The 25,662-nt window shown below is 41.8% G+C and overlaps 1 protein-coding gene across 1 annotated transcript in view; it reads left to right on the forward strand.

The window, feature by feature from the left end:
* The window catches only part of CAMK4 (calcium/calmodulin dependent protein kinase IV), a 302,575-nt gene that overhangs the window by 174,615 nt on the left and 102,298 nt on the right, over nt 1–25,662 (forward strand). Inside the window, exon 5 of the mRNA XM_038403756.2 lies at nt 18,753–18,825. Coding sequence (XP_038259684.1) covers nt 18,753–18,825 — 73 coding nt within the window. The remainder of the gene's footprint in view (nt 1–18,752; nt 18,826–25,662) is intronic.

The following is a 25,662-nucleotide window of genomic DNA, read 5'->3' on the forward strand; positions in this document are numbered from 1 at the left end:
TATGGGACGAGCCAAGGTTGAAGGAAGCTAGCTGACCTAGGGAGGGAAAATCCATGATTCTGGAAAGATGCTGTTAGCTGTAGGGAGGATACCCTAGAGGACTCTGCCCCAACCCAAAGACCTCTCCAGAGTGGGAAAGAAACTGAAGCAGGGAAATGCGTATAGGTGGGTTTATTATTTTCTGTAGGTCTGTATATTTCTCATGAGGCTAAGTAAAGAATAATGGTGGTGTTAGAATGCTGTGCAAAGTCTGTCGATCTGTTGGCTTGCACTGTTGTGTGCCCCTGCAGAGGCAAACTGTGAACCCAGAGGGTTGCAGTTCTGGAAGAGAGTGTGTTTAAGATACAAGGGCATCTGAAGAGTCCTTGCCAGTCCCAGGGGATAGGCAGTTGGACCATGGTGTCTGAGCTCTCAGGGGTGGGTACTAGACAAAGGATCTGCACCTCAAGCATGTGCCTAGAGATCTCATGCCAGGGGCAATGTCTGGACTTTGTTAAGTCTTCGGAATCTAAACGCACACAGAGCCCAGTGAGGTGGGTTCCAAACATAATAGCCTGGGAGTGTCTAACTGGAGGGAACTTTAGTAGGGCTGCAGGGCTGGCCTTACCATGAGGCGAACTGAGGCAGCCACCACAGGTGCCAGACTGGGGGGTGGGGGGAACACCACTACGACCCAGAGTGTAGAAAATTGTATCTGCTGCTGGTGCATGTGTATTCTCTCTGCTCTCGATGCACAGAAATGGTGGAGTGCTGTGTTGGAGGAAGGAGGGCACAAGAAACGTAACAGGCAGGAAGGAGAAAAGGTGAGAGGGAATAACAGAAAGCAGCAGGAGCTGCAGGTAGAGAGAGGAGGAGGAGCCTCTTATGTACCTGTCTAGCACACCCAGGAACCTGGACTGATTAACACCAGTTTCTCAGGGAGCTCCCTGTTTCCTGCTGCTTCCCTGAACCCACTTGAGGAGAACAGGCAGTCAACTGAAGTAGTAAGAGCCAGTTAGGCCCTTACGACGCTGATATCTTCCCTTGCTCAGGCCCTGCTAACAGCCTGCTTATTTGTCCCCTTCAATTGAGTGTTGGGAGCCGCGATAGCTGGCACAGAACAGCAGTCATGAGTGAAAGAAGAAAATGTCCCTCTGGGGCAGCATTCAGAAAAAGAAAGCAAGCAAAGGAAGCTTTTCTATCTAAGCAGGAAGGAGCTCTCCTGAGATACATAGACACAAATGTTCACGATGAGCCTTCCGGCCCCAGTGAGGATATGAGTGGTGAGGAGATGCCTGATCTTCCAGTTAGTCAGAGTGCAGGTGACCTGGCCACTACTGCAGCATCCATATCTCAATCCCAAATGGATGTAACCATGCCCATTCCTGAAGAAAAGTGTAGATCAGAGAAGAGTGTGGTGGAGGCACAAGAAACAGCTGCTGCTGAGTTGAGTTCCTTAAGTCTAGATGATCAGGACTGTGGACCCACTTGAGCAGTAGCCTGAGGGACTTCCTTATACTGCATGGGCCACAGCAAGTGAAAAACTTCATGTTCCCCAAAGACAATGAAAATAGAAGTTTCCATCCAACACATTACTTGCGTGAAATCCCCAATGGTGACAAAGTGGACAGGCCATGGCTTATGTACGCAAAAACCCAGAATGATGCATACTGTTTTGGTTGCAAACTCTTCCAGTCTAATGTTCCAGCCACATTGGGATCTACAGGAACAAAGGACTGGAAAAATCTGGCTAGAAATCTGGCATGCCATGAGAAGGCAGAAAATCACCAGTGAGCATTCCATAGAATGAACTTGACATGAGACTAAGGTTAAAGGCCACCATAGATGATCAGCATCAAGAGAAGATTGCATCAGAGTTGCTTTATTGGCAAAATGTTCTGAAAAAGCTCATTGCCATTGTGAGAATGCTTGCTACCCAAAGCCTAGCACTGCGTGACACTTCAGATCAGCTGTATGTGCCAAACAATGGAAACTTCCTTAAAATTGTGGAGCTGATGGCCGAGTTTGATGCTGTACTCCGAGAGCATCTAAGAAGAGTCACCACCCAAGAAATGTACACACACCACTACCTTGGGAAAACCGTTAAAAATGAGATCATACAGTTACTGGCAACAAAAGTCAAACAGAAGACTGTGGCAGATCTGAAGTCAGCAAGATATTACTCTGTTATTCTGGATTGCACACCTGACATCAGCCATACGGAACAAATGACTTTAATGGTGCGTTTTGCAACAACAACAAAACCTAGTGAAAATGTCCCTGCAATGGTGACTGTCAGAGAGCGTTTTCTAGAATTTTTTGACATTGATGATACTACAGGAGCTGGTATGACAAATGTGCTTCTTAAAAAGCTGGAAGATACAGGAATTGCAATAGCTGATATGAGAAGTCAGAGCTATGATAATGGTGCCAACATGAGGGGAAAGACCAGAGGACTGCAGACACGGACCCGAGAGTTAAACCCTCAAGCTTTTTTTGTCCCATGCATTTCTCTTTCATTGAACTTGGTGGTCAGTGATGCAGCATCAGCTCCTAGTGAGGCTGCTGAATTTTTTAATGTAATTCAAAGCATCTAAGTATTTTTCTCTGCATCAACTCATCAATGGCAAATTTTGAAGCAACATCTGGGAACATCCTCTCTGACACTGAAACCATGGAGTGCCACACGATGGGAAAGTCGAGTGTAGGCGATAAAGCCTATCAAATACCAAATTGGGAAGATAGATGATGCCATAGTTGCCATTATGGAGGATAATGCTATGACAGGAACTGTTCGTGGGAGAACAGTGGCAGAGGAAAGTGGAATCACCAGAAACATACATAACTTCAAATTTCTGTGTGGCTTAGTGTTGTGATATAACATACTGTTTGAAATAAATGTAAGCAAGAGACTCCAAGGTATTGACCTTGATATATCTGGAGCAATGGAACAACTGGACAAAGCAAAGTCCATACCTACAGTCTTACCGGTCAGATGAGGGATTTCAAAATGTTCTGAAGAGTGCGTAGAAGTTGGCAGAGGAACTTCACACTGTAGCTATATTCCCACCCATTCAAGAATACAAGAATCACCGAAGAAGAAGACATTTTGATTATGAGGCACGGGATAATCCCATAAGAGACCCCAAACAACAATTCAAAGTTGAATTCTTTAACCAGGTGCTAGATTGTGCAATACAATCAGTTGAAGAACATTTCATGCAGCTCCAGGAACACAGCAGTATATTTGGGATGTTGTATGATATTCCAAAAATCCTCACTATACCTGAAGAAGACCTACATGAGCAATTCAGGGCACTAGAGACAATGTTGACACATGATGACATGCGCAATATTGATGCGAGTGATTTGGTGATGAACTGAAATCCCTTTCAAGATACATTCAGCAGGATCAACTCCAAAGGCTGTTTTGGAATATATGTGCACAAATAAGATGACCGCCCTCTTTCCAAATGCTTTTGTTGCTCTGTGCATACTTCTAATACTTCCTGTAACAGTTGCTAGTCGAGAACGCAGCTTCTCCAAGCTGAAGTTAATAAAAACACATCTACGCTTCACAATGACACAGGAGAGGCTGGTTGGCCTTGCAACCTTCTCAATAGAGCATGAGCTGGCCCAGAGTGTGGACCTTCAGGAAGCAGTTCAAATCTTTGCAACCAAGAAAGCACCGAAAGCACCACTTTGATTATTCAAACAGATAAAAATGCCAGTGTTTAACTATGCAGACAAGCAAAGGTACATTTGCTGTTCAGGCATTTGAAAGTTAAGTATTACTTAAAATTTTTGAACAAGGCATTTTAAGTTGTTTGTTTTCCTTTATTGGGGTAGATAGCAGAGCAGTACCATAAGAAGATTAGAAAAGGAAGAAGGCAGAATTGAGATCTTTCAAAGTTTTGGCCCAAGTGACGGGGCCTGGGGGTGTCATTTGAGCTCCCCACCTCAGGTGCCAAAATGTTGTGGGCTGGCCCTGTAGAGCTGTGTGTGTGTGTGTGTGTGTGTGTGTAAGTAACAGGGAGTAAAAAGCAGTAAGAACTTGTTCTAATCATCAGATACAGCAGATATATCTGAGTATGCACACAAAGAAAATCTTATGAATAACAAGAAATCATTTTTTTTCATAGTTGCTTTTTAGAGTAGAAGCGCATTTCCAGATATCCAGGGCTACAGTGAACCAGGTCATCTTGGAAAGTAAAGGCTTAAAATTGGAAAGTAAAGGCTTAACTTTTCAATACCTCGCATGAAGAAATTATTTTAGGAAGATGGGATGGGAGATGGCAAGTGTGCAAGCATGTTGCAGTAATAGAATTGTGCTTGAAGATCACTTGGACGCTACAGTTAGTGCAGATTGCAGCTATATGCTGCCTGTAAGCCAGTACTGACTTCTGGGAATAGATCCCACCAGCTCTATAGAAGTTGTACTGGTTTCCTGTTTGGGTACAATTCAAAATGTTTGATTTTGATCTATGATAAAAACTCTGCAAGGCAGATCCTGATTACATGAGACCCCCCCCTTGAATCTCGTCACTGGACATTTGAGCTAATAGTCTATATTAGAATGTCACGGAGCTGGTAGCCAGGTGTTCTCAGTGAAGGTCCCTTGACTCTGGAATTCACTTTCCCAAAGATCTTAAGCTGTATCTTGTGAGACTGTGTGGTGCTCAGTTCCCAAACAATTTGCTTGAAGGAGTGTTTAGATGAATGAGGGGTTTAAGGAACATCCTTTATTCTTTCCTCTCTGGGAAAGAGGCAAATGCAACTTGCAATAAGTGGTCTCTACAAATTTTTTACTTGCACTCTGCCCATCATAATAATCTTCTTTGTGCCTACTGCCGTCAAGTCATTTGGTTTTTAATCCTTGTCTAAAATGGGTCTCTGTTAATTTGTAACTGTAGAATGAATTCTTATTCTCCTGAGATTGAGTGAGAAGACAGTTTGGTGTACTTAACTGATACAGGCATCACATTCAGCATTCTTACACTGGAGGTATTCTTACACATATGGTCAGGTGGCAATTCTCCATTAAGGGCCATGTTTCTATATACTCTCCCTACATACATCCACATCTAATATACTCTCCCTACATACATCCACATTGTATATCATTTAAAATATTATTTTACGTACATTTAGATGAGTTATGATGGGGAGCTGTCAAGTGTTGCTGTAAGCTTGTAGGCAAAGTAAAACAATTATACCCAAAATGAGTGCCATATTTTGCATAGTTCCAGAAATGATTCAACATGACTGACTACAGTTTTTACTATTTAAGTTAATTTCAACGTGTTTATGTGGTGTTTATTGGTCAAAGCTACCAAATGACAGTGCATTAAAAGAATGTTATTGGTATTACATGGGCAGATTTTGGGAGTTTTTTTCAGAAATGATCATGCTGTTTAGTATGTGGCAAAAATGGTAAGTATCAACATTTTTTAATATACTAACATTAACTATTTTCACATTTCATATTCTTAATTGTCAAAGTATTTCACAAGCGACTATAACAGTTTTCTATATTTTTAATTGAAATTTGCTGACTAAATCAGTCTCACACTGAAGGCTGTGCACATGCAGCAGTAGATGGTGGGTCCCTAGTTTGTACTGCATAGTGAGTAGTGTGACAGGGTCGGGCTAGATGGCTATAGGAGAGTAATAGAAGGCAGATATATTAGCCCCAGGCTAAGTAGGTCCCTTTTCCCTAGGTAAGGTAACAGGGAAGGTTCCCGAACAATCAGGAACCTTCTGGAGACAATTAAGACAGGCTGATTAGAACACCTGCAGCCAATCAAGAAGCTGCTAGAATCAGTTAAGGTAGGCTAATCAGGGCACCTGGGTTTTAAAAAGGAGCTCACTTCAGTTTGTGGTGTGCGTGTGAGGAGCTGGAAGCAAGAGGCACTAGGAGCTGAGAGTGAGAACGCGGACTGTTGAAGGACTGAGGAGTACAAGCATTATCAGACACCAGGAGGAAGGTCCTATGGTGAGAATAAGGAAGGTATTGGGAGGAGGCCATGGGGAAGTAGCCCAGGGAGTTGTAGCTGTTGCACAGCTGTTCCAGGAGGCACTCTAGACAGCTGCATTCCACAGGGCCCTGGGCTGGAACCCGGAGTAGAGGGCGGGCCCGGGCCCGGGCTCCCCAAATCCTCCCAACTCCTGGTCAGACACAGGAGGAGTCGACCTGGACTGTAAATTCAGAAAAACGGCCAAGCAGAGGGCTGCTGTGAAGCTCCAAGGTGAGCAAATCCGCCAATAAGCGCAAGACCCACCAAAGTAGAGCAGGAACTTTGTCACAGTAGATATAAATGTATATGTATTTCTAATGTAATGCTTCTACATTGGTAAGCTTTTGTACATACAATGTAGCATCTAGTCTGCCTGATAGAAGGTTTAATTTGTAATTGCCTATGCATGCAGTACTAGGCTTTGAATTATTGTAAAAATTAGCTTTTAATTCAATAACATTTATGCACCAGTCAGTATTCTTGTTAGAGATGATAATACACAGCTTCATATTATGAATATACAAAAGCCATGTGAGAAAGAAGAGGACTAACAAGAAGTGGTGATGACAAAGTCCACAAGCAGTCCTTGCCTCTGCACTGAGAAGGGATGAAAATTATGTTACAGCTTTTACTAACCATGTCATCAGCAAGATGGCAAACCCATTTGACCCTGAATCACAACTAGAGCTGTTTATCTAATGGATAATATATCTACCATCAGATGTACAAAGACTCTCCACTGAAAATAGCAAATGTTGTTGAAAAACAAATGGGGAGATTTGTAAGAAATGCATTTGATTCTGATGGGACACACAGCTTCTTCAACCCAGTCAAGAAATCTGGCATCAAAACATTTGTTGACATGGCCAAGAAAACTAAATTTAAATCAGACAAGAGAGGGACAATCACTGCAGCTATTAGTCCAGAAATTGTTTTCCCTAGAGCCCTGTCCTTAGCAATATGCAGAGATTACTCTTGGGGGGGGGGGGATTATGAGCCAAAAATTAAAATGTCTGTGCACAATATTTTAAAATTATGAATATTTTCTTTGTCAAACTAACAATATAATCACGCCACTTTCAATAGTTTTGGTAATTTATTTCAAAATACCTGTCAGCAAGTATGTCTGTAACAATACAGATGACAAAAAAGACTCAGGAAATGTTTCTTTGACAAATTCCTTACTAGGCATATTAATACAGAACTTTGAGTAATAATTCATTTAAACTACAATACAGAAATGTATTTCTTGCACTTCTCAGAAGCAGTGGAAAGGATTGGGGCAGTCTGGGTAATGGAGGAGCTGAGGGAAGGAGCCTGGGAGTGAACCTGGAAGATTGTTGGTTGTGGGTGAGAGAAGTATTGAACAGGGTTTTTGTTGGGGGGGGATGAGGAGGGAGGAATGGTTAGGGAATTAGGGAGCTGCTTCCCCCATGCAGATCGTGGCTGACCCTTAGCCTTTCCCATGTAATCAGGCACACCTGCCCCTGTCCCTGTGTGTCCCTGCAGCCCCCTCCCATTCAGTCCCTGTCTCAATGCTGTCACCCCACTAGCTGCACCGCAGTCTGACTCTCTCACTAGCCCTTCTAAACCCCAGTCTTTGACCCTTCAGCAGCCTCATGTGCCCTGCTCTGACCCTCCCATGCCTCCTCACCTGGCTTTGCTGTGAGAAATGCAGTCTCTTTGCCCAGCTGGCTGCCCTCTCTTCTGGTGTTACAGCAGCCCCTAGTGGGTGAAAGGTGTAACTGCAGCACTTCTCCAGCCGAATCTATATTCTGCAGAGAGAAAAAAATCTGCAGGGACCATGAATTCTGCACATGCACAGTGGCACAGAATTCCCCCAGGAGTATGAGATGATGTTGCAATGGCAAACTGTTCTTAGTGGTCCAATAAGACTTATGCCTGTGTCCTTTTTTCCGTGCTGATAGAACAGTGAGAGGAACAGACAAAGCTGAATTAGGGCATTAACTGGAAGCTCAAGCTGAAAGAATCCATGAGCTAAAAGCATGGAACAAAGAAACCGCAGTGTGCATCAGAGCTGCTATGGATGTCATACAAAATGGTGGCTGGAGACAAATCCACACATTTGATTAATTTACTGCTGAGTACTTGAGGCAGGTCCAAAAAGGATTTGACAAAGCTAATTGTGTAATTGAAGTCTTTGACAGATATGACAGTAATAACTGCAATAACATCTCTTGCTAGCTGCAAGTTAAGAGTAACAAGAAGGGTCTCTTCAGGTATGTTAGCGACAAGAAGAAAGTCAAGGAAAGTGTGAGCCCCTTACTGAATGAGGGAGGCAACCTAGTGACAGAGGATGTGGAAAAAGCTAATGTACTCAATGCTTTTTTTGCCTCTGTCTTCACGAACAAGGTCAGCTCCCAGACTACTGCACTGGGCAGCACAGCATGGGGAGGAGGTGACCAGCTCTCTGTGGAGAAAGAAGTGGTTCGGGACTATTTAGAAAAGCTGGACGAGCACAAGTCCATGGGGCCGGATATGCTGCACCTGAGAGTGCTAAAGGAGTTGGCAGATGTGATTGCAGAGCCATTGGCCATTATCTTTGAAAACTGATGGCCATTGGGGGAGGTCCCGGATGACTGGAAAAAGGCTAATGTAGTGCCCATCTTTAAAAAAGGGAAGAAGGAGGATCCAGGGAACTACAGGCCAGTCAACCTCACCTCAGTCTCTGGAAAAATCATGGAGCAGGTCCTCAAAAAAAAATCAATTTTGAAGCATTTAGAGGAGAGGAAAGTGGTCAGGAACAGTCAGCATGGATTCACCAAGGGCAAGTCATGCCTGACTAATCTAATTGCCTTCTATGACGAGATAACTGGCTCTGTGGATGAGGGGAAAGCAGTGGATGTGTTATTCCTTGACTTTAGCAAAGCTTTTGACACGGTCTCCCAAGTATTCTTGCCATTAAGTTAAAGAAGTATGGGCTTGATGAATGGCCTATAAGGTGGCTAGAAAGCTGGCTAGATTGTCGGGCTCAACGGGTAGTGATCAATGGCTCCATGTCTAGTTGGCAGCCGGTATCAAGCAGAGTGCCCTAAGGGTCAGTCCTGAGGCTGGTTTTGTTCAATATCTTCATTAATGATCTGGAGGATGGTGTGGACTGCACCCTCAGCAAGTTTGCAGATGACACTAAATTGTGAGGCACGATAGATATGCTGGAAGGTAGGGATAGGATACAGAGGGACCTAGACAAATTAGAGGATTGGGCCAAAAGAAATCTGATGAGGTTCAACAAGGATAAGTGCAGAGTCCTGCACTTAGGATAGAAGAATCCCATGCACTGCTACAGACCAGGGACTGAATGGCTAGGCAGCAGTTCTGCAGAAAAGGACCTAGGGGTTACAGTGGACAAGAAGTTGGATATGAGTCAACAGTGTGCCCTTGTTGCCAAGAAGGCCAATGGCATTTTGGGCTGTATAAGTAGGGGCATTGCCAGCAGATCGAGGGACGTGATCTTTCCCCTCTATTTGACATTGGTGAGGCCTCATCTGGAGTACTGTGTCCAGTTTTGGGCCCCATACTACAAGAAGGATGTTGAAAAATTGGAAAGCATCCGTCGGAGGGCAACAAAAATGATTAGGGGACTGGAACACATGACTTATGAGGAGAGGCTGAGGGAACTGGAATTGTTTAGTCTGCGGAAGTGAGGGAGTTCCAAAGAGGATGGATCTAGACTGTTCTCAGTGGTAGAAAATGACAGAACAAGGAGTAATGGTCTCAAATTGCAGTGGGGGAGGTTTAGATTGGATACTAGGAAAAACTTTCACTAGGAGGGTGGTGAAGCACTGGAATGCGTTACCTAGGGAAATGATGGAATCTCCTTCCTTAGAGGTTTTTAAGGTCAGGCTTGAAAAAGCCCTGGCTGGGATGATTTAGTTGGGGATTGGTCCTGCTTTGAGCGGGGGGTTGGACTAGATGACCTCCTGAGGTCCTTTTCAACCTGATATTCTATGAACTCTGTGAAAACTGCAGAAAGACAGCGTTAGAGAGAATCTAAGGTTGGATTCAAGAAATACCAGGTGATTGTAGACACCTTTCAGAATAGCAGCCATGTTAGTCTGTATCCGCAAAAAGAAAAGGAGTACTTGTGGCACCTTAGAGACTAACAAATTTATTTGAGCAAAAGCTGTACTCACGAAAGCTTATGCTCAAATAAATTTGCTAGTCTCTAAGGTGCCACAAGTACTCCTTTTCTTTTTGTAGACACCTTGTGCCTCCCCTGGTAAAAGTTTCTAAACATGACATCCAACAAGTAGTAACTTGTACAAATCCTCTGTGAGTATATTGTTCAAAATGTACCTGAGAATGTAGGAATACAGCTGACACAAACACTCCTTGCTGCAGGCTTTTCCAGTGGTGAAGTAGCAAAGTCCATCACCAGTAGAGGTGTTGAAACCGAAGACTTGTACAGCACTCAAGAGGAAGCAGACATCTGGTGCTTCTGGATGCTGTATGTGCCAATATAGCGTTTGGGTCTCTTGGTGTCAAAGGAAATGTAGTAATTAGATCAGCTGACCACATGTTTTGTCCTTGCTGTTCACTACATTCCAAAAATGGAGCATATAGATAACATTACTAGCACAACTGACATGCTTTACTTCATATCTGTGCAGGCAATTTGTGATGCACTCACTCCTGACCTTTCAACATACTTGCTGCATTAACAGGATGTGACTGTGTGTCCTATTTGGTATTGGGTAAAATCTTTTTTTAATATTGTCATAACAAAGGGAGATTACCACTTCAGAGATCTTGCCAAAATGGGAGAGAGGGATGGGGAAGCCACAATTTCTGAAGCAAGAAAGTTGGTAGAAGTGCTGCATGACCAGAGCAAGAAAGAAAAGGAGACCTACAGAGACCTGAATTGCTTGCGCCTCAATCTACCCATCAAAAAGAACAAGTTACTGGCCAAACTCCCACCATGTGATGACAGTTTTGAAGAGCACGTCAGAAAAGCATCTTGGCAAACAAAGATTTGGATGTCTTTGCATATGGATAAATCAGATATTGGATGACCCGAGCAACATGGACAGAAAATGTGGATGATGAGTTACTTCCTGTATTTTTCAAGGGCCCAATGGCATCTGAGCTTCTACAAGATCTTATTTGTACCATTAGAGTTCGTTGCACAATCACCTGTGTCTGTAATTGGAACAAACTTAACTGCACAGATCTGTGTACGTGTCAGGCAATGAAGACTGTAGTAACCTATCCACTCTTGACAGAGATCATAATGAGGAACAAGATGATGATGACTAGAAATGTCATCAGCGCTATTACACTTTAATGATACCTGTACAAATTTATTTCCAGATTTTGTTTTATCCTTTACATTATTGCTGTGATGCTTTGAGGTCACAAAAAATCCAATTTTATGTCTTGAAACAATACATTGTCAGTAACAGAAATTAATGCAAAGATGGTGTCATTATTTATCCCTATTTTTATGGTAACAGCGCCACTTGACAGCTCCACATCATACCTCATCTTAAAGTAGACATAATAATCTTTCATATGATGTATAATGTGCATGTGTGTAGAGTGGGTACATTAAGTTGACCACAGGTGGTGCATGCTGCTTGCCTATTAATTTTAGTTTTGTATTGAGTATTTAGGTAATTAACAACTTCTTGTGTGATAGCAGTTGAAAAATATGATTGAAAAGCTTATGTGGAGTAAAGGATGCAAAGTAATGGTAAGTAGAGAAGTTCTCAAGAATGTGAAGAGGGAAAGAAGAGGCACTTTAACATATGCTTGTGCACACTCAATTTTATGCATATAAACCTCTCATGTGAATATCAATTAGGTATATTTGGTTGTACACATACCCAGTAAGGTGCTGAACTGATCAAATGCAAATACCTAGCTTTGAAAATATGGCCCAGCATGTGGAACTTGAATAGAACATTTCATTATAATAAAATGTCTGTTTCATTTAGATGGTTTTAGTCATTTTCAGTACTGAGTATCTTTCCTAATTGACTTGATTAATATGTGATTCCAGATTTACTTTTTCTCACATCTGTTCTTGGCTTATTCTTTCTTTCCTTTTTTAATGGTATGTCTCTTCCTTTCCTCCCTCCAAAAATAAATATATATATACTTTTTGGCATGTCTGGCTCTCTGTTTTCTGTATAGCTTTCACCCCTATATATTATATACCGAGGGGACGGTCTTCATTTTGTTTCTTTTAAAGTTCCTCATTCTTGCTGCTTTCTTTCAGCTGCCCTCTCAGTGAAGTGGGGGTCTTTTTTTGTCCACATTCTTCTTATAGAATGACCTTTCTTTAAGCTAGCTGTGAAGCATCAGCTCAGCTCTTATTAGAGAGAATAAGAAATTGCTATTAATCTCTCTCTCTTTATGGAGATGGTCAATAAGGGAATGTCCAGTCAGTGTATCACTAAGAGGGTAGTTTGCATTGAAACTTGCTGTAAAGAAGGCAATTTTCAGGCTCCAGAAGATCTGAGAGGTTATTACACCAAACTAATGTTGCCATTCAAACTGTACCTTCTTCATATTACTGTAGCTAAGATATGCAACAGGGTGATGTGCATTGTAGCAAACAAAGTTCAGATGTTCTCCCAGCATTATTGCTCAGTCTAAATTACAGCGGAGAGTCCTTTAAACAATAAAGGTTCAGTCTCTACCTAGGAGTATGCCTTATCTCACCTACGCAGGTCCCATTTGCTTTGCTGGATAGCCATTTTAACAGATGCAGTTTGGTTTTACCTTCAATTTGTAACATTATCAATTACAATTATTATATTACAAATAATCTTGACTTCTTACATTCTCAGTCAGAAATTTAAGATCTAGACTAATGAGGAACTAGAACATAACTTCAGGTTACAAAGGCTGCAGCTAGGACAGTCCATCGGGCTTGCACCTGTAGTTCCCATTATAAAAAACTAACAAGCTATATGCCAGAAATAATCACTTTATCACTAAAAAGAAAAGGAGTACTTGTGGCACCTTAGAGACTAACAAATTTATTTGAGCTCAAATAAATTTGTTAAGTCTCTAAGGTGCCACAAGTACTCCTTTTCTTTTTGCGAATACAGACTAACACGGCTGCTACTCTGAAACCTCATTTTATCACTGTTTTTCTGCTGCACCTTCTACACACGGCCCTCACCACAAAGCCTTCATCTGTGTTTTGTCTATTTACTATAGACTGTAAATGTTTTTGGACAAGGATTTAATCTTTGTAAATAGCTCTATAGCAACGAGCACAAAGGGAATATGTTAAAAACACATAATAAATACACCATGGTAAAAATAGCTAGAATTAAAAATATGGTTGTCTGGGACATTCAGTTATGAGATTTGTCTAAGACTGTTTCCCTAGTTCCCCAGATGAACCTCGCCAGGGCTCATTATGAAATAATTAACGTTCTCATAAAATGAGAGCATAGTTCTTAGCACATGCTCATGGCCTTGAAGTAGTTCATCTGATCAGACTAGTTTCAATGATAACAGAAATGGAGTTAAGATTGTGTCAGCATTGCATTTATAAATTTACAAGAGCTAATTGCTCACCATAAAAACAAAATTACTCCAAGCTTGCATCCAAAGTCAGAGCCCAGGAGGGGAATAGGTTTATCAAATATGAAAGTTGTGAGGGGTTGGGAGGAGGTGGGGTGGAGATTTATTGCCTCTTGAATTGTTATAAGCATGTTAAAAAGCAGCAGCACCAGCAAAAAAAAAACAAAACAAAAAAAAAACCCCACAATCAGTGGCTTCTAAACTATAAAATGATTTTGATTTTCAAACTAAAATTTTGATGACGGTTAGGCTAAAATATGGATTAGTGCTTCAGGCAATTTTGATCACATTTTGTGTCAGACAGTGGTCCCCAAACTGTGGGGCATGCCTCCCTGTGGGGGTGCAGAGGAACATTTGGGGGGCATGTGGCAAAGTGTGGGGGGTAGGATGGGAGCACCTCCCAGCCCTGCTCCATGCCCAGCTCTGGCCCCAGCCCCAGCTCTGGCCCCATGTCAACTCCACCCCCAGCCCAGCTCTGGCCCCAGCCACAGCTCCACTCTGCCCCCTGCTCAATGAGGTGGCAAAATTTGCAGACAGTACAGAATTACTCAAGGTAGTTAAGTCCAAAGCAGACTGCAAAGAGTTACAAAGGGATCTCACAAAACTGGGTGACTGGGCAACAAAACGGTGGATGAAATTTAGTGTTGATAAATGCAAAGTAATGCACATTGGAAAACATAATCCCAACTGTACATACAAAATGATGGATCTAAATTAGCTGTTAACACTTAAGAAAGATCTTGGAGTCATTGTGATAGTTCTCTGAAAATATCTGCTTATGTACAGTGGTAGTCAACAAAGTTAACAGAATGTTAGGAACCATTAGGAAAGGCATAGATAGTAAGAAAATATCCGATTTCCTCCATATATATTCATGGTATGCCCACACCTTGAATACTGTATGCAGTTCTGGTCACCCCATCTCAAAAAAGATATTTTGGAATTGGAATATGTATAGAGAAGGGCAACAAAAACTATTACGGAAATGGAACAGCTTCCATATGAGGAGAAATTAAAAAGACTGGGACTTTTCAGCCTGGAAGAGAGATGACTTAGAGTATGTCTTCACTACCTGCCGGATCAGCGGGCAGCGATCGATCCAGCGGGAATCGATTTATCGCGTCTAGTCTAGATGCGATAAATTGACCCCTGAGCGCTCTCCTGTCAACTCCTGTACTCCAGCGCCACGAGAGGCACAGGCAGAGTCAATGGGGGAGCTGCAGCAGTCGACTCACTGTGGTGAAGGCATCCCGGTAAGTCGATCTAAGTATGTCGACTTCAGCTACGTTATTCACATAGCTGAAGTTGCTTAACTTAGATAGCTCCCCTGCCCCAGTGTAGACCAGGGCACAAAGGGAATATAATAGAGATCTATAAAATCTTGACTGGTGTGAAGACAGTGAATAAGGAAGTATTATTTATTCCTTCACATAACACAAGAAGGAAGGGTCACCCAATAAAATTAATAAGCAGCAGGTTTAAAACAAACAAAAAGAAGTATTCACACAACACATAGTCAACCTGTGGAATTCATTGCCAGGGGATGTTGTGAAGGCCAAAACTATAAAAGGGTTCAAAAAGAATTAGATAAGTTTATGGAGGATCGGTCCATCAATGGCTATTAGCCAAGATGGTCAGAGACGCAATGCCATGCTCCGGGTGTCCCTAGCCTCTGAGTGCCAGAAGCTGGGAAAGGACAACAGGGATGGATCACTCAATGATTGCCTGTTCTGTTCATTCCCTCTGAAGCATCTGGCATGGCCACTGTCGGAAGACAGGGTACAGGGCTAGATGGGCCTTTGGTATGACCCAGTATGTCTCATCTTATGTTCACCAGGACTTTCTCAATGCTGACACTAAAAAATACTGTAAATGACTAGAGGTTGAAGGGGTTACACTGACAGAGATTGTATCCTTTGCATGAGGCAGGTCTCTTCTGCCCATTTCTCATGGCACTACGGATGAAAGCTCAACATTCTGTCAGTTCTTGAAAAGTGTAGGCGGTGTCTCTTATTTCTTCAACATGTGCTGTTTGTCCGTTAAACAATTCCTACTATCTAATTCCTCAGATAAATTTATTCCTGAGTGCATAATGTCAGTCACATTGGTGAATACGCTCCCAGTTTTCTAACTCAATGTTTTGCAGCGCTTTGGGATAATTTTGGTATGAAAGATGTAACTTTATATAAAACTATGCTATGTTCTGTTGGTGTAAAGTGGTTATTAATATATGTGTGAACTAGTGTTAATATTGATTTAAAAGTACCAGGGAGTCAGCAGGAGCTGTCCCATAAATAATGTATTTTACTGGTGATACAGAACTGGTCTTAAGAAGTGAACAGCTGCTGCTGTGGGATGTGTTTTTGGACTAGAACAGTGTGGTCTATTGAAGACAAATGCATGAAAATGGCAACACAGAGAATATTGGCCCTCATGTATCCAGACAGTCAAAACAATAGCATAGAAAGTAAATTATGTTTAAGATTACAGCTCTTAAAAATTGTTCTAAAATCTGCACCTAAAAATAATTCAGTGCTATGTTATATTAAACCACAAGAAAACTCCTCTTATGTTGAATTTTTTGCAGAAATTCCCGAGTGTAACAACTGAGTCTCTTTCTCTGATTCTCTATAAGTTGCTGTTTTTACTGTTGCATTGATGAGTGGATGTCACTTTAGACTATATTGTGTCTCCCTTTGAAGAACAATGAATAGAATGAGTGTTGATTATTAGGCAGACTATGAATCTATACATTGAAAAATATCCCTGCCTCATTGGATTTTTCCCTCCAGTCAAACTGAATCATCATTTTACTATATATTTCTCTACTGCTTGTCAGTTATATGATAAAACTGTAAATGGCATTATTCAAAACAAACCCATCTTTCACTCTATATAGGTACAATAAGGGGCTACCATATTTGTTGGATCTACCCTGATTGGTGGGTTATTACCTTTTTATAGCCATATATATTATACTGAAAGTACCAGTGACTACGTAATAATTTTTGTCACACAGCACCTTTTTCATCAGCCCTTGTGCTGTCATAATGAAACACATCAGAGAGTGGCTGTAACAGGATTCACTCACCACTCTGGCACCTTCTGCTGGCTGTCTTGAGGATCACCTCTGCATGTTAGTGTGCCCGCTTCAGGTGGTGCCTCGCCACCATTTCTCGTGCTCTAGGACCTATGTTTCTCCAAGGACCTCGATATCCTCTTCAACGAGACAGCCCTTCAGCCGTGTCACACACTGTGCTCCCCCCTTCGAAGGGACTTGCATTCTGCTGTTCAGCCACTTCCCTTAGTGGCTACTACAGCAAATTGTCTGGCCACTTCTTCATGGCCCCAGCATCCTCTTTGCCCTTCACTCAGGGCCTCAGCCTACAAATCCCAGCAGCCAGCCAGGACCTGTTTCTAACTCTGCTGGTCCCTGCTAGCAGCACTGCTCAGTCCAGGGTGCTGGCAGTTCTCTCAGCCCTCCAGAGACACAATCCTTCCTCCCAGGGCTCCCCACAGAGAATTGCCCTCCTCTGCCCTGCAGCTCCCTTTTTATATGGGCCTGCTTGGCTAGTCCTGGCAAGGATTGCCTTCTCTGATTGGCTGTCTCCTGTGCAGCCTCCCTGGGGTTCTATTAACCCCTTAGAGCCCAGTGCGGGGCAGGCGCCCCATCACAGGGGCTCTCATTCTGATTTCCACACTCATCACAACAGCACTGCTGAAATAAGTATTGCAGAAGACATATGCCAAGTGTTCCCCTCCTCAATAAATCAGATTCTCAACCTTGCTCCAGGTATGTGGAAGCTTGTTCTGTCTTATCACTAAAATCAGTCACACAGCTTGCAGTCATTGATCTTACCGAAAGTACACAGCCATGCACCTCTATGTACTGTATCTAAGACAAAAAACCTGTATATGTCAGGCTGAGCTTTTAAAAATCAATAAAATGATCAAACCTATCAGTCAAATGTGTCTTTGGTGTAACTCTGTTAGAGAGAAATGTTGTTGGTCATAAATGCTGTGTATAGTTAGAAAATACTGACAAGAGTACTACTGGGGGAGTTCTTAAACGAAGAATTTTTGTAAGTATTCAGTGATATAAATCTTTTAAATTTTTTGTTCATAGTTTACTAGTTTGTATTCAAGTAACAATATATGACCTGAGTGCAACGTATTTGTTGTGCTGGTCTTTGAAAGTTAATTCAATTTTTAAACCCCCAAAATGCTAAATGATTACAATTATTTATTTTTTTATTTTCTTATTTAACTGTGTTTTCATATTTTGTTTCATTCAGTAATATTAGTTTATGATCTTCCAGAATGTCCCAGAACATGAAACTCTGAATCAGGCACCAGAAATTCTGTCATTGCTGCTACCCATTTTTTTAAAAAAAGGCATTTATATATTAATGTACCATTGTTTAAAAGAGAACACTTCCAAAGAGAACACTCTTTAAACACATATATTTTTCTCTAATAAAGAGTTGAATCAATGTTAGAAAAGAAGATTTAGTCACCAGATTTTTCAGAGGTTCCTGGCACCAACAAAGCCCATTGAATTCACTATGAACTGCAGGTGCTCAGCATTTTTGAAAAATCAGGCTATTAATTGTCATGAGCAATATGCACATACTATATTGGGCTTTATGAATTAAAGAACAATAAAGTCTTGCATTGCGGAGGACAAATCAGCAGATTGCTACATGGATAATTTGCAGCTGGCAAATACCCTAGCTAGACTGTGCAGAACAGATCTTAGTGGGACGTTACAAATGGATGGAACATCATTTTTAGAAGAATGGCTTAAACTAAATATAAATGTGGGGAAGCATCCCCAAAAGATGTTATAGATCATTTGGCTAGCTGGGATCTTCTAAAATTCATCATCCTGTAGAGTTCTAATACCTTTCCTTTGCAGACTTTATTAGTAGTTATGATTTTACTTCTACAACAATAAACTGGTATTTAAAAATCCTCTTTTTTATGTTAACTAGGAACCACAGGTAAAGTACAGATGTATAGATCTATCTTTAACCATCAGAAATCTGTAATTTTGATGCTACAGAGAGCATTGCAGCCTACCTGACATGTCTGAATTTTATTATTTCTGATTAATTTTTTTATGAAGCATTTACCTACATTGCGTGCTCATCTATATTTGAGTCTGAGCAGCATCTCCTGGTTTCTTTCTAGGATTGTGGAAAAAGGATATTACAGTGAGCGAGATGCTGCCGATGCTGTTAAACAAATCCTGGAGGCAGTTGCTGTAAGTATTACTTAGGATCACAGGCTCAGCACATAATAATCTTTCATTTATTTGGAATAATTGCTTAATAAGTACACAGGTGCAAAAGAAGCAGCTGTTCCTTGTAACTAGTCTATACATTCATTTCTATAATTACTGTTCTATCAATCCCTCAAAAGTAGTGACAACCCAGAGGCAAAAGTGACCTTGAGTGACAGCAATATATCTCATGCTATAATTCATCTGCTATAGTTGAATTAATGTTCTTTATCACTACCCATTTTCAAAAACCTGCGAAGGTCAATATAGGTCATTTAGGACAGAAAATTATTTGAGGTTGCTGGCCCTTTTGTAGTCTTCTGTTCAAATTTTTGTGAAGTACCTCACTATCATTTATTTAGGATTCCTTTTTATACAGAAGAGACTGCATTACCTTTCCATCCAACACTGAGAGACTAACGGAATGAAAGAATTAGTAAGATTGCATGGCGTGATAGGGAAACTTGAGTGGGAGTTTCCTGCAGAGTGTAGCCAGGAATAAAGAGATTTTGCTTTATTTGCAGTTGCTGCCTGACAAATGTTCCTTCATCTATGCTAACATGTGTGCAGAGGTCTCTAAACAAATCACGTACAGCCTTAGGGGACTGCTCAATATAGAACATACAAGCAAGATGGATTATGGGGAGACAAGTAGTTTAGGTTGCAACAGAATGTATGGTTAAAGCTAAATTCTCAACCCTCTCAAAAATAAACTTACAAAGTGACCCCAGATGGACACTTTGGGGCCCAGGGTAAAGTTTGTGGTGAAAATTTAGACATTTGGACAACAAGTTCCCAAAGACACAGCCCTCTTCCCCATATTGTATACTCCTCATATTTCAATTTTCTTATAATGGTTTCTTGTGCAGAAATATGTGGGGGGGGGAGCTATAGGCAATAACCACATGAAACTTCCTCAGCAACCTGGACTGTCCCTGCTGAGATCTAGTGTCCAGTACCAGAACAAGGCTCTGAGTCAAATTAATAAGTTGTTAGACTTTATTTCTGATTCCATGGAGTAGCGTAGCAATAGTGAGACCACTGCAGTCCTGCATGGACCAAAACCACTGTGTGCAGGCTTCCAGCTAGTGTGGGGTGAGAAAGAGAGACTGAGTTCCCCACAAACGTTCTGTAGCTTAGGGAAAACTGTCCTGGACGAGGGGCCAAGAGACCAGGAGTTCAAGTTTTGTCTTCTAATCGCTGCTGTTAATTTCTGTGCCATTCATAACTCACATATCCCCCATCAGCAAGAACAGGGTGCTCAGCAGCTACAAGAAAGCCCAGGCCCCCGCAAAGCAGGCCCCCCCTGCTTTCTCGACCAAGCACCTTTCACTACACTCATTTTTTCTAATGGTGAAGTTACATGCAAAAACATGTTTTATGTGGAATAACTTTCCAGACACTCCACAATGCCCTGTGCACCTTGTGTTCTTCTAGAAATATGTCAATTCCAAAAGCTCAGATATTCTGTGACCAGAAAATATAACATTAAGGTTCCACTTACAAGATCATTAGTGTTATAAGAAAAAAACAAAACACCAATTTTAGAAAACCAGGCAATGCAGAGTTAGTTCGTATGCACCACAATCACACAACTTTAACCCTGTCTGCTTTGATTCCTGCCCTAAGGAGGAGCTCAGCAGCACCTTACTTCTTCTTAAGTGTTTTTTTGTGTAGTGTGATCTCTGCCAATCATTTGCAACTACTTCCCAGATCAGTGGTGCAGCATAGACAACTGTGATGGCTCATGGAAGTGCATTGAGAGGAATGATGATGTTGGGTTGTGATGGATATACAGAAATGGATGGGACAGATAAATTACTGTGCTGTTTCCTGTTGCCAGTCCCATGAGGGGCAGTTAAGTTGACACTTCTTACTTACCACAACTTTAACTGTATTGACTGGTTTTCTTACATTCATGTTTTGCTTGTAATAGTACACTTACGCTTTTAAGGGGGCCTAGAACTCAACATTTCCTAGTTTCCCAACATCTGAATTTTTGAAATTGTCCCCTCACATTTTAGAACAGTGGCTCCCAAACTTGTTCCACCGCTTGTGCAGGGAAAGCCCCTGGCGGGCCGGGCCGGTTTATTTACCTGCCGCGTCCGCAGTTCGGCCAATCGCGGCTCCCAGTGGCTGCGGTTCTCTGCTCCAGGCCAATGGGAGCTGCTGGAAGCGGCGGCCAGTACGTCCCTTGGCCTGCACCACTTCCAGCAGCCCACGTTGGCCCGGAGCAGCGAACTGCGGCCACTGGGAGCCGCGATTTGCCGAACCTGCTGATGTGGCAGGTAAACAAACCGGCCCGGCCCGCCAAGGGCTTTCCCTGCACAGACGGCGGAACAAGTTTGGGAACCACTGTTCTAGAAGGTTACAAGCTGTGTAAAGGGCACTATGAAGTGCCTGGAACCTTAATTCCACCTTAACAAAGATTTTATTTCCTCTGTGTTAATAGAGTTTAGCTGAGACAAGGCAATACATAGGTCTAGATTTCATAACAGTTTCATAGAAATTAGGGTGCTCTGAGGATTTCCTCATTTTTATTTCTTTAAAATTGTCATGGAGCTTTGTTGAAACACACTTTTACTGTATAATAACTTCAGATCTTCTGCTCCTATTAAAGATTCTTAACCACATTGGAAAGGTGATGTATTTATCCTGTAAGCAATGAGCTAAACACCCTTTTGCTTTGTAGATATCCAGAGCTTCAGGCTCCATATGAAAAATTTCACTTGTTCTCTTGGATTAAAACAAAGGTGTTTGGGTAGCAGAATCAGAAGGGGAAGCAGAGGGAAAAAAAGGACACAGTATAAAAAATGTGGTGGTCATCTAAGTTTCACAAGAATTGACAAGTTCTGCTAAAACTAAGAACTAGATTTTGCCCACCCATATTCAGTGAAACTATTCACTGAGGGTGAAATCCTGCGCCCTTTTTGAAGTCAGTGGGAGTTTTGCCATTGATGTCAGTGGGGCCAGGATTTTCCCACATGAGTAAAAGTCAGATAATCGGGCCCACAGTGATTGTCTTGTCTATACTTTCTTTTAAATAAGCCAAGTTAAACAATAGGTTTACATTGTTTTTCTGTTCTCTGTAGATATGTGTATCTCTCTGAAAACAGTTCCTTTTCAGCTTGATAAATCCAACTCAGTAAACTGATTATATTGATTTTTCTTTCTATACCTCTGGTGTGTGAAATGGAGGCCAAAGTACTGCAATTTTGACCTTGCTAAAAAAGAGAATTTTCTGAGTGCACATCATTTCCAATCAAAAGGTATCAGAGTAGCAGCCGTGTTAGTCTGTATTCGCAAAAAGAAAAGGAGTACTTGTGGCACCTTAGAGACTAACAAATTTATTAGAGCATAAGCTTTCGTGAGCTACAGCTCACTTCATCGGATGCATTTGGTGGAAAAAACAGAGGAGAGATTTATATACACACACACAGAGAACATGAAACAATGGGTTTATCATACACACTGTAAGGAGAGTGATCACTTAAGATAAGCCATCACCAACAGCAGGGGGGGGAAGGAGGAAAACCTTTCATGGTGACAAGCAAGGTAGGCTAATTCCAGCAGTTAACAAGAATATCAGAGGAACAGTGGGGGGTGGGGTGGGAGGGAGAAATACCATGGGGAAATAGTTTTACTTTGTGTAATGACTCATCCATTCCCAGTCTCTATTCAAGCCTAAGTTAATTGTATCCAGTTTGCAAATTAATTCCAATTCAGCAGTCTCTCGTTGGAGTCTGTTTTTGAAGCTTTTTTGTTGAAGTATAGCCACTCTTAGGTCTGTGATCGAGTGACCAGAGAGATTGAAGTGTTCTCCAACTGGTTTTTGAATGTTATAATTCTTGACGTCTGATTTGTGTCCATTCATTCTTTTACGTAGAGACTGTCCAGTTTGGCCAATGTACATGGCAGAGGGGCATTGCTGGCACATGATGGCATATATCACATTGGTAGATGCGCAGGTGAACGAGCCTCTGATAGTGTGGCTGATGTGATTAGGCCCTATGATGGTATCCCCTGAATAGATATGTGGACAGAGTTGGCAACGGGCTTTGTTGCAAGGATAGGTTCCTGGGTTAGTGGTTCTGTTGTGTGGTGTGTGGTTGCTGGTGAGTATTTGCTTCAGATTGGGGGGCTGTCTGTAAGCAAGGACTGGTCTGTCTCCCAAGATCTGAGAGAGCGATGGCTCGTCCTTCAGGATAGGTTGTAGATCCTTGATGATGCGTTGGAGAGGTTTTAGTTGGGGGCTGAAGGTGATGGCTAGTGGCGTTCTGTTGTTTTCTTTGTTGGGCCTGTCCTGTAGTAGGTGACTTCTGGGTACTCTTCTGGCTCTGTCAATCTGTTTCTTCACTTCAGCAGGTGGGTATTGTAGTTGTAGGAATGCATGATAGAGATCTTGTAGGTGTTTGTCTCTGTCTGAGGGGTTGGAGCAAATGCGGTTATATCGTAGCGCTTGGCTGTAGACAATGGATCGAGTGGTATGATCTGGATGAAAGCTAGAGGCATGTAGGTAGGAATAGCGGTCAGTAGGTTTCCGATACAGGGTGGTGTTTATGTGACCATCGCTTATTAGCACCGTAGTGTCCAGGAAGTGGATCTCTTGTGTGGACTGGTCCAGGCTGAGGTTGATGGTGGGATGGAAATTGTTGAAATCATGGTGGAATTCCTCAAGAGCTTCTTTTCCAATGGTCCAGATGATGAAGATGTCATCAATGTAGCGCAAGTAGAGTAGGGGCATTAGGGGACGAGAGCTGAGGAAGCGTTGTTCTAAGTCAGCCATAAAAATGTTGTCATACTGTGGGGCCATGCGGGTACCCATCGCAGTGCCGCTGATTTGAAGGTATACATTGTCACCAAATGTGAAATAGTTATGGGTCAGGACAAAGTCACAAAGTTCTGCCACCAGGTTAGCCGTGACAGTATCGGGGATACTGTTCCTGACGGCTTGTAGTCCATCTTTGTGTGGAATGTTGGTGTAGAGGGCTTCTACATCCATAGTGGCTAGGATGGTGTTTTTAGGAAGATCACCAATGGACTGTAGTTTCCTCAGGAAATCGGTGGTGTCTCGAAGATAGCTGGGAGTGCTGGTAACGAAGGGCCTGAGGAGGGAGTCTACATAGCCAGACAATCCTGCTGTCAGGGTGCCAATGCCTGAGATGATGGGGCGTCCAGGATTTCCAGGTTTACCCGCATGGCCCCACAGTATGCCAACATTTTTACCAATGTGATATATGCCATCATGTGCCAGCAATGCCCCTCTGCCATGTACATTGGCCAAACTGGACAGTCTCTACGTAAAAGAATGAATGGACACAAATCAGACGTCAAGAATTATAACATTCAAAAACCAGTTGGAGAACACTTCAATCTCTCTGGTCACTCGATCACAGACCTAAGAGTGGCTATACTTCAACAAAAAAGCTTCAAAAACAGACTCCAACGAGAGACTGCTGAATTGGAATTAATTTGCAAACTGGATACAATTAACTTAGGCTTGAATAGAGACTGGGAATGGATGAGTCATTACACAAAGTAAAACTATTTCCCCATGGTATTTCTCCCTCCCACCCCACCCCCCACTGTTCCTCTGATATTCTTGTTAACTGCTGGAATTAGCCTACCTTGCTTGTCACCATGAAAGGTTTTCCTCCTTCCCCCCCCTGCTGTTGGTGATGGCTTATCTTAAGTGATCACTCTCCTTACAGTGTGTATGATAAACCCATTGTTTCATGTTCTCTGTGTGTGTGTATATAAATCTCTCCTCTGTTTTTTCCACCAAATGCATCCGATGAAGTGAGCTGTAGCTCACGAAAGCTTATGCTCTAATAAATTTGTTAGTCTCTAAGGTGCCACAAGTACTCCTTTTCTTTTTAATCAAAAGGTAAAATTTCTATATACAGTCATGAAAGTAAATATAAGTTAATAAGTGTTATAAAATATAACTTTTGCAGAATAGTGTTTTGATTAGTGTTATCAGAAGATGGGTCCATAGATTAGATGTCCTTGTCAATGAATAAAAGCTAAATCCTCAGATATGTGTTTTATGGGAAACTAGTCTGTGGAATCTTTTGCTAATGTAGTTATTGGATAGAAAGCACTACAGCTGGCCAGATAGTGCGGAAATGTATTTGTGATCGTGTTTGTGAAATCTGATTCACTATCTGATTTTCCTGGTTTTTCATCCAATCAGAGAGCAGAAACAAAAATATGTGACTTTTATGAGACATAATAACAAATATTAAAAAATAGTAGGGCTCAATTTGAGGATAATATCTAGATTAGACTTTGGTTGGGAAAGCAGTTGAACAAAGTATCATCAGTAACTAATGCTAAAAAAGTGAGATCAGTTTGTGGATTGTTCATCAGCAGAAAAATGGGCTAAACTCATTGAATAAGTTTTTTTTTCATATATATAATTTATCCAACTGTAGAAAATACACAGAACAAAATGTTCTCTGGAAACAGAGCAGGATGGAAGGGAAGACCATGCATGTTTAGAATGAGAAAAGTACAATATATTTGTCTAATGTAAAACTGATTTAATGGAATACATCATGTATTACTATAAAATTATTCAATGTACTCTGAAAGGGAATTTTTATGTGTGTTATATATTGTCACAAATGTATGCAGTATTTAAATATATTATAATAATAATAATCAAAACACAATATATTGCCCATGACTTGGCTGCAGGCTGAGGAGGCCCATTAGTGGCTCAGGACGAGGGTGAAGACTTGAACTCTGAGGTGGTGGAAAGAAGAAAGTTGAGGCTGGAGAGGAAAATTGATAAGTGGAGTGTAGATGGGGTAA

The sequence above is a fragment of the Dermochelys coriacea genome, chromosome 5, assembly GCF_009764565.3.
Source record: "Dermochelys coriacea isolate rDerCor1 chromosome 5, rDerCor1.pri.v4, whole genome shotgun sequence".
Classification (NCBI taxonomy): Eukaryota; Metazoa; Chordata; order Testudines; family Dermochelyidae; genus Dermochelys; species Dermochelys coriacea.